The sequence below is a fragment of the Cricetulus griseus genome, chromosome 7, assembly GCF_003668045.3.
Source record: "Cricetulus griseus strain 17A/GY chromosome 7, alternate assembly CriGri-PICRH-1.0, whole genome shotgun sequence".
Lineage (NCBI taxonomy): Eukaryota > Metazoa > Chordata > Mammalia > Rodentia > Cricetidae > Cricetulus > Cricetulus griseus.
Window position 1 is genome coordinate 36,568,172 of NC_048600.1, and position 10,394 is coordinate 36,578,565.

The 10,394-nt window shown below is 38.5% G+C and overlaps 1 protein-coding gene across 1 annotated transcript in view; it reads right to left on the reverse strand.

Moving 5' to 3' along the window:
* Atf7ip2 (activating transcription factor 7 interacting protein 2) overlaps positions 1-8,937 on the reverse strand; it is a 33,293-nt gene extending 24,356 nt beyond the window's left edge. Inside the window, exons 1-2 of the mRNA XM_035448202.1 lie at positions 8,851-8,937; positions 2,612-2,766 (exon numbers count right to left, since the gene is read on the reverse strand). Coding sequence (XP_035304093.1) covers positions 2,612-2,756 — 145 coding nt within the window. The 5' untranslated portion in view covers positions 2,757-2,766; positions 8,851-8,937. The remainder of the gene's footprint in view (positions 1-2,611; positions 2,767-8,850) is intronic.
* Between the last annotated feature and the right edge of the window lie 1,457 nt (positions 8,938-10,394).

The following is a 10,394-nucleotide window of genomic DNA, read 5'->3' on the forward strand; positions in this document are numbered from 1 at the left end:
CTTTAAAAGCCGGGCGTTGGTGGCGCATGCCTTTAATCCCAGCACTTGGGAAGCAGAGGCAGGGGGATCTCTGTGAGTTTGAGACCAGCCTGGTCTACAAGAGGTAGTTCCAGGACAGCCTCCAAAGTCATAGAGAAACCCTGTCTCGAAAAACAAACAAACAAAAAAAATGTTCTTTAAAAAAGAAATCTTGGGTAGGATCCTGGTCTCAGATATAAACTCTTTTCAATCTGTTTCACAGGGATAACCAATGGGCAAGGAGGCACATAGTTCAAATTATAGCATTTGGGAGGTGGCAAGACAATCAAAAATTCAAGGCCAGATTGGGCTATGAGACCTTCTCTCACCCAAACAAAAACATGAAAAAAACAACAAATCCTTCCAAACAAACAAAACATAAAATAAAACCCTAAATAAATTGTATAATGTAAGCCTCTATATACAGTCACTTAAGGAATTCATTACTTGAAGTTATTCAGCAATTTAAATTATCTTTGAAATGATTATTATGTACTTTAAACATAAACAAAATATTCTACATTGTGTGTGTGTGTGTGTGTGTGTGTGTGTATGTGTGCATGCCCTAACACTGAGTATGGAGGTCAGATGCCTTCTTTGTGAAGTCAGTTCTCTCCTTCTACCTTTAGTGGGTTCCAAGCACCAGGCTTTGAAGAGAACACCTTTATCTGCTGATCCATCTTGCTAACCAGCATTGATCAACCAATATAAAGATCCTACTTCTAATGATATTTATTTTGTTATTAATGATTTTATAACTCCAGCCCTTCCTTTTTTAATTACTTGGTTTCTCTCCAGGTAGCTCTCTGCAGTTGGGCATATGAATTAACTGCATTTATCATTTCTTATTTGGCATATGATCTATAAATCAATTCTATAGAAAGAAATAGATTCACCAACAATTTAATGTACCTGTCCCTTTGGGGGACTTAAAAAGCTCGACCTCCCAAGTACCTATTGACAGTTTGTTTGCAGATGGAAGGGAAAACATTCAATTTACTGATATAGCCCTACCAGTAATATACCCACAATTCCTTAAGCAACACTGATTAGATTCACTGGGCCACAACAAACAAACACCCAGAAAGGTAGAAGAGGGATTACCTGGTTTCAACCCTTTCCCTCTTTTGCTGTGCTGTGAACCATTGAGGGAGGATAAGAGATGATAATGGAGTAGAAGGCAAAAATGATCAAAATACTTTATGCATGTATGAAAATGTCATAATAAAACCTGTTATATATAATTAATGTTAATAAAAATCTACAATAAACAAAATTTTAAAATAAGAGACATAGTTAAAATGAAGCATTTTCCATAAACTTTCTTTAGGGATTTTTCTGTACCTTCATAGGAAAATGACTAATCCTTTTTGAGTTAACATTTCACTTTCCTTTTGATGTAGTAGGTATCATTAAATTGAATCAAGTTTGACACTAACCAATCAGGCTGCCTCTCCTCTGTATCTCACTTCCTTTTCTTTGGTTGTCCATATGATAGGAAGGAAGGTTTGTAGCCTAGTCTGGCCTCAAATTTGTTTTGTAGCTAAGGATGACCTTGAACTTCTGACTCTTCTTCTCTACCTCTTTAGTGCTCCAGATTACAGGCATGCATCCACAATGTCCAGTTTATGTGGTGCTGGGGACTGAACCCAGAGCTTCAAGAATACTAGTCAAGCACTCTACCAATTGAGCTACATAGACCCCTCAGCCTCAGAAAAGAACTCTTTTGAACAGTATTTAGTCCTGCCTGTTGCCCAATTCTAGCACTGTAAATAAAGCCAATATTCAGTGATTAACCATAAATTTCTCATTTGACAATGTATATTGCCCTCAGAATCAAGAACAATTTACAAACAAACAGTTTGAAAACATAGCCATCACTTACTTTTTGTCCTACCTGTATGTACTCTACTTTTTTTTTGTATATTTGAGACTTCAAAATACCCTCAAGAAAGTCACTATTTGAATTTCTCCAAAAGACAGAGGCATACACTTACTGCTACTACTATCAAGGCCAAGTAATGACTGCCACTTGAGTATGCACACTCACAATTAAAAAGAACAGAGTGACAGATCTCACTGTATTCTTCAGTTTTCAAAATGGCATCAGCACAATTACTAGAGCAGATTGAATTTACCAAGTTAAGAGGTGCTTTCTCAAGAGATACAAAAATCTGAACTCAAAAACATAATTTTGACCTTTAAATTCTGAAGTAAAGTGTGCTTCTAAGCTGAAAGTTATCTTGTTGATTCTCTTGTCATCTAAAGTATTCTGGGTTATAGCACTTATTTCACAAACAGCTACCAACTTTAGTATAAAGTTATTGTTAATTCTCTTCATGTTTAGAAAATGATCTTGATACATTTGTTCTGCAACTCTGTCGGCTCTTGTGTGGAGTATTTGCTGGAGGAGTCAGGTGTCCCTGGCTTTGTGTAAGGACACACAACCAGTTCATCAGTGGTACCTAACCTTGTTTCTGAAACAGTTCTTCTACTGCTTAAAGTCTGGGTGAATGCTACACAAATGAGGAGTCAGCACGCTCAGAATGTGTACCCTTGCTAGTTATACGTTCATGACTTTAGCTCTGATTACCGTTTGGAATATTAATTCCAACTGTTGCTTTTGAAACTTCAACATTCTTTGACTTGTTCAGGATCTCCAACTGCTTCCGGCAACTTGTAGGCATTGTTTTTTTGGCCTTTAAAACCTTCTGTCTTTTTCTGTCTGGACTTTCCATATTTTGTATCCTAGAATTTAAGATACATATTTAACATGATTCTGTGCCTCAAAAAAAAAAAGATTTAAATGCATTTACCCAGTTAAATAGTTATAATATTAAAATAATGAGAATATTCTCCATGTTGGTTATTTCTATTTAGAAGCTATATTCTAAATAGAAACAATTAGGTCCAAGATTTTATATATATGCATATATATATATATATATAGTGTTCTGTCTCCATGTGTCCCTGAAGGCCAGAAGAGGGCACCAGATCTCATTACAGATGGTCATGAGCCATCATGTGGTTGCTAGGAATTGAAATCAGGACCTCTGGAAGTGCAGCCAGAGCTCATAACCTCTGAGCCAGCTCTCCAGTCCTCTAGATCCAAGATTTTAAATAGTATGTACTATAATGAAGACATTGGTACCAATAGGACAGGCTCGAAAACAGAAAGAGCCTCACATACAACCATTTGACTTGTCTCAAAAGCATTACCTGGATAAAGGAGAAAAACGACTGGCATTAATATAGGATTCAGGCTTACTAGATAGGTACGTGGGGGAACAAACATACTTTACTCTTTATCTCATACCTTATGTAATCAATTTCAAAGTAATAGGTAACAGAAAAAGTAGCAAAGTAACACTAGATGAGTCACATGTGTAAACATGAATGGTAAAAGTTTTTGGAAGAAAACCAGATCATATCTCTTTGAAGTGGGAGAATCTTATTCCTGTAGAAAGCTTTAAGGCATAAATGAATATAAAAATAAAAATGTGCCATATATTCATTAAAAATCAAGTACATGGAGAAAGCTGATATAGAGAAAAAATAGGAAACAGTATACATAGCTAACCTAGCTCCCTAGTGGGGAAGAAACCTCAGGCACAGAATAGATACACATGGTGACACCAAAGTGGCAATTTTAGCTACAGGAGAAACCCACAGGCTAGCTGGCTGAGAATCCAGAATCCTCCTGTCTCTCTTCTCCATTACTGGGATTACAATCATGCAACATCACTACATCATTTTAACATGGGAGCTGGGGGTTGAACTCAGGTCTTGATGAAATAAGTTAGCAGTTGAGCCATTCTTCCTGCCTTGTACTTCTTTTTGATACTATTATGCACAAGCTCTCTCTCTTTTTTTTTTTTTTTGGTTGTTGTTGTTTTGTTTTGTTTTGTTTTGTCAGACAGGGTTTCTCTGTAGTTTTGGAGGCTGTCCTAGAACTTGCTTTGTAGACCAGGCTGGCCTCGAACTCGCAGAGATCTGCCTGCCTCTGCCTATCAAAGGCTGCGATTAAAGGCATGTGCCACCAACACCTGGTTCAAGCTCTTAACATCTTTTTTGGACTCATTTAAAGTTCTGATGTTCCATGATGAATGGGGTTATAACCTGATAAACCTAAGTTATAATGTAATTAATACCTCAAGTAAGCTCACTTTTAAAGCTGCCAAATTTTTTCATTCTTGACTTTTTGAGAAAGAGACTGATACAGTCAGACTGGCCTTAAACTCACCATGGAGCTAATTCCTGATCTTCCTGCCTCTATCTCAATTCTAAGACTCCAGATATTTACTAAACACCCAGTTCTAGGAGGTGTCAGGGATCAAATCCAGGTTTCCCAGGGTTTCATTTGTGCTACCATGCTGGATTAAAGCTGACCAACAAACCCAGTATAAACTTAAAAAAGATTTAATCTCAGACTGAAAGCTATTTTTATATGCTAATCTTGTATCTTTTAATTTTGATGATCTTGATTTGTTCTTCACTCATTATTATGGATTTCTTACAATTTTGTACTTATTCTTATTTTTAAGACTAAAGGTTTCTCATTCATTCTAATCTCTCTTTTAAGTTTACTTTCAGATCTAACTATCCACATAAGATCCTTTGGTACAACGTTGAATAAAAGAGGCAAAAGTAACCTTGTTCCTAATTTAGAAGGGAAAATTCCTAAATATGAATGTCTTCTGTGGATTTACCACAGATGCATTTAACAGATTAGATAAGACTCAAGTATTTCTTTTGACTCAAGAAGTGGTATTACAGGGCTGGTGACAAAACATAGTTCATAGAGTACTTGTGTATTATGCCACACAGCCTCAGCTTTAACCCCCAGTACTGCATAAAATCCAAGCGTGGTGACACTGGGCTGTCATTCCTACATTCAGGAACAAATGAAAGCAGAATGATCAGGACTTTGTTATCCTTTGCTGTATAGCCAGCTTCAAGTCAACAAGGGCTCCATGACCCCAGGTGGGCTGGAAAGATGGCTCAGAGATTAATAGCGCTGAATTATCTTTCAGGGGTCCGGAGTTCAATTCCCAGCAGCCACATGGTAGCTCACATCCATCTATAATGGGATCTGATGCCTTCCTTTGGCATGCAGATTTAAATGCAGACAGAACACTCTTAAATTTTTTTAAAAAGCAGCCAAAAAAAAAAAGTGGTGGTTTGAACAAGAATGGCTCCTACAGGCTTGTAGTTTGAATACTTGGTACCCAGGAGGTGGAAATGTTTGGGATGGATTATGTGTAGCCTTATTGGAGGAGACATGTCACTGGGGATGGGCTTTGGAGTTTCAAAAGTCCAAGACATTTCCATATAGGCCTCTCTGCCTCTTCCAGTATAATACCTGCCTGTGGGCTCCCATGCCTCCCCACCATGATGGTCATGGACTCTAAACCTCTGAAACTCTAAGGACCCCCCAAGCACTTTCTTTTATAAACTGTCTTGGTCATTGTTGTTTCTTATCATAGCAATAGAAGTAACTAAGAAAAGTTGGTACCAGGAGTGGGGTACTAATGATATAGGCCTATCATGCTGTTCTTTGGAGGACTTTGCACTAAGAATGCAGGTGAATGCTGTAAGTGGAGCTTAACAGACTATCCTAATAGGATCTTGGAAGATAGTAGTACTGACATCAAAGTGGACTACTGGAGGTTCAGAGGATGAGGTTTCAGAGAACAATATTAGCAACTGGACCAGAGACCATTCTTGTAATACAATAAGAAATGTGGCTGCTTTTTGTTCAAGTCCTAAGAATCTGCCTGAAGCCAAACTGAAAAACTCTGGATTAATTTCCTTGGCAGATGAGATTACATGACAGCTTAATAATAACGTGGTTATTAGTAATCACTCTTATGCAGGCTACACAATGAAAAAGTTCAAACAGGACAAAAAGAAATTCAAAAATGTGCAGTGTGAATCAAAAAGAGCACCAGGAAATTGAATTTTGGAGCTAAGGCTTGGCAGAAAAATATTCCTGCTGTAATGGAATAAAGGGAGTGTGCCCTCTTCAGGTTAAGATCCCATTCATCTAATCTTGCAACTTGTAAAATGAAAAGGACTGAGGGATTTTTCTACTTCAAAAAGCCACACCAAACCTTATGTAAAGTAATTTAAGGAGGGGCCCATGATTCACCTCAAGCAGGCAGCTGAACTTGGTTTTGTTAGCCATGTGGTTCTGGCTTTAGAGTCATTAAGGAAACATGAGATAAGGGGTGTAGTGATTTGAAAGAAAATGGCCCTCATAGACCCACAGGGAATGGCACTATTAGGTGTGGCCTTGTTGGAGGAGGTGTGTCACTAAGGGGTAGGCTTTGAGGTCTTAGTTCAAGTAAGGCCTAGGGGTATTTTTTTCCTGCTGTCTCATGTATCAAGATATAGAACTCTCCGCCCCTTCTCCAGTACTAAGTCTGCCTGAATGCCACCATGCTTCCTGCCATAACAGACCAAACACCTCAATTGTAAGCCAGCCACAATTAAATGTTTTCCTGTATAAGAGTTGACTTGGTCCACTGAACCTCATAGAAGACAAAGTGGGAAGTAGCCTTGAACACATTGGCACAGGAGACCATTTCCTAAATATAATACCAGTAGCACAGACACTGAAAGCAACAATCAGTAAATGGGATCTCCTGAAACTGAGAAGCATCTATAAGCAAAGGGCATGGTCAACAAGACAAAATGGCAGCCTACAAAATGGGAGATCTTTACTAACCCTACATCTGCCAGAAGACTGATCTCCAAAATACACAAAGAACTCAAGAAATCAAGACATCAAATAACCAAATAATCCAATAGAAAAAAAAGGAGGGGGGGTACTTATCTAAATAGAGAATTCTCAAATGGCCGAAAATGTTCAACATTCTTAGTTGAATGCAAATCAAAACAACTCTGAGATACCATTTTATCCCTGTCAGAATGGCTAAAATCAAAAACACTAATGAAAGCTTAGGCTGCAGAGTATGTGGAGTAAGAAGAACACTCCTCTATTGCTGGTGGGAGTACAAACTTGTATAGTCGCTCTGAAAAATCAGTATATAAGTATGGCGGTTTCTCAGAAAACTGGGAATAAATCTACCTCAAGACCTAGCAATACCACTTTTGGGAATACACTCAAAGGATGCACACTCACATCACAAGGACATTTGCTCAACTATGTTCATAGCATCATTATTTATAATAGCCAGAACCTAAAATCTAGATGCCCCTCAACCGAAGAATGGATAAGGAAAATGTGGTACATTTACACAATGGAGTATAACTCACTGGTAAAAAACAATGACATCTTGAAATTTGCAGGCAAATGGACAGAACTAGAAAATACCCATCACTTGTGAGATAACCCAGATCCAGAAAGACAAATAACAATATGTACTCACTTATAAGTGGATATTAGACATAAGGCAAAGGACAACCAGCTTACAGGCCACAACCCCAGAAAGAGGACCCTAAGAAAGACATACATGGATCTGCTTAGGAAGGGGGAAAAGAGCGCGGGGGTTAAAGGGGAAGGCAGACGGGGTGAGAGGAGTGGGGAAAATGTATAGCTCAATAAAAAACATTAAAAAAGTTTCTGTGGTCATGGTGTCTCTACATAGCACTAAAACTCTAACTAAGACAAGGGGGTTGTGCTGTAAGGAGAACCAATGAGACCAGGTATGTAGCATTTCACGAATCTGAGAAAGGAAAGCCTGAGTGCACTGGAGACCAAAGCCATGAGATCTTTGCTAAGGAAAGCTACACACATGGAGTGTAACCAGCACAAAAGAAGCATGTGTGTTACTAAGACACCTTGCAAATGAATAAACATCATATACAAAAATTGAAACAAAGTCTATACAACTTAATAACTTTATACAGTTACCTCTCTTTTTAACAAAGGAAAAAAAAAGGTATATTAAAAATTTTCAGTGAAACAATTTGATTTGGGGTCTTTTCTCCTAATTCAATCTCATCTATTGCCAGAGCTCTACACGGGTATTCTTTTTTTAAGTTTTAGTAATTTGTGTCAATTTGGGGATTTTTTCTTTCTATTTCATATAACAGCTTAGCAATAACTGTATTGTTTTGTGGTATTTCACTAAAATATTTTTTAAAAATTTAAATTTTCTATGAATGTTTTGCCTGAATGTTCAGGCAAAACATACATGGAGGGCCTGATGCCCCTCAATTCTTGCCTCACTATGTAAGTTTGAATTAGTTACTTTTTTGTTGCTATAATCAGTACCTGATAAGAAACAACTTAAGGAAGGAAAGGGCTATTTTGGCTTGTTGGGTGATGAACTTCAAGGTTCATTCCCAGAGATTCTGATTAATCCTGCAAGATTCTGCTAAAAGATCCACAGCCCTCCAAAACAGAGCCAGTGGCTAATGACCAAGTATTCAAATACATGATCCTATAAGACAGTGTTTTCCAACCTGTGGGTGGGGACCCCTCTGGGAGTTGAATGACCTTTTCACAGGGGTCACCTAAGACCATCAGAAAACACAGATATTTACATTATGATTTACAACAGTAGCAAAATAACAGTTTGGTTGGGGTCACCACAATATGAGGAACTGTATTAAAGGGTCACAGCATTATGAAGTTTGAGAACCACTGCTATAAGGGACATTTCACATTTCAAATGACAACATTCATTCCCTGACCCATAGGTTTATGGCCATTTCAGAATACAATATATATTTAAAAATCCCATAAGTCTTTAACAGTCCAAACACTGTTTCAAAGTCCAAATCTCTTCTGAGACTGAAGCCAATCTGTCTTTTGTTTGAGACAAGGCCTTATTATGTAGCCCTAACTGATGTGGAACTCACTACGTAGACCAGGCTGGTCTTGAACTCAGAGATCCACCTGCCTCTGCTGTACCAACATGTCCAGCTCAAGCCAATCTCTTAATTGTGAATTCCTGCAAAACAAAACAAAAAAACAAACAAGTTACTTTCTGTAACCTTGCCATATGACTCCATGACCCCAACACTCTTCCATCTTCCATGTCTGAAAACCAGTGTCATTTGGGCAACACTGTCACATTCCACTACAACTTTGAATGTAAAGTTCCTCTGTACCAATCCTGTAGTCACCTCGGTATTCTTTGGTGTGACTCTCTGAGGAAATACTTTCCTAGTAGGTTGTTTTCAAGAATGGAAACACCTTCAACAGCATTCAAGCTAGGTTCTCTTCTAAATGCAATTTGTAAGTGGTGGTGCACGCCTTTTAATCTCAGCACTTAGGAGGCAGAGGCAGGTGGATTTCTGTGAGTTCAAAGGCCAGCCTGGTCTACAAAGTGAGTTCCAGGACAGCCAGGACTACACAGAGAGATCCTGTCTCAAAAAAAAAAAAAAAAAAAAAGTAAACAACTCAAAATAGCTTAAGGAAGTCAAGGTCACTAGATCTTCCCTGCCAGAATAAGCAATAAAAGCTGTGAGTTCCTCTGGGTCTAGCCAAACAGAGCTACAAATAAGACTCAGAACCAGATCAGCTTCCTGAACAAACAAAAACCAGGTCAACTGCCTAGAAGTTTAAACCAACTGTGGCACCTGGAAAGGCTACTCATGTTGAGCTGCCTACAGGGTATATAGTGTGCTCAGGTTTTCAACTTTGTGAGCTGTCACCCATGTTGGGGTAAACTTTGGTGAAGCAGCTGTCTTTGAATCATTTCTACTACATGTAACCCATCACTCATATTCCTGAAAGTAACCCCCCACCCCAAAAAAAAAACTCAATGGTTTACCAAATTGGACTTTGGTGGTATTCATACATTGGTCTGTCATGGGTTCCCTATCTGGGTTGAGTGGAGATGTGTGTTTTATCTCTCTAGGAAAGGTTTTATTGGAACCTCTAGCTGGATCCTGCAAGGTCTGAGAAACCCTCCCCCCCCCCCCGCCCCCACCTCTTTCTCTCCAAATCCCACCCTCTCAAGAGAAATCTTCAACAAAGAAAAGGTATCCAAAAGTCCAGTTCTTCTTGGTGGCCATGGCAACTCCTCCCTGAAGCTGCCAGCAGCCTAAGTGTTCATTTTTTGATCATACTTAGGTACAATCCCAGCTTGTGGAGTATATAACCTCTCTGCTTTATTTCAGGCATGTGACTTCTCTGGCCCCAATCGCTTAGACAGGAGAACTCACCAGGGAGTTTCTTTGCTCAAATAAACCTGTTCTTTTACTTTTCAATTTGGCTTCATCTGGCTTACTGTATCCACAGAGAAACCTATTAGTTTTGTTATGTGGTAAATGTATACACATATGGCTCAAAGAGATCAATTTTCTTAACTGTGCTATTCATGAGCTTCTAACTGTAAATAAAGTAAAATACCAAGAGTCTAGATTTGTGTACCTATTTTAATTTTTATATTACAATT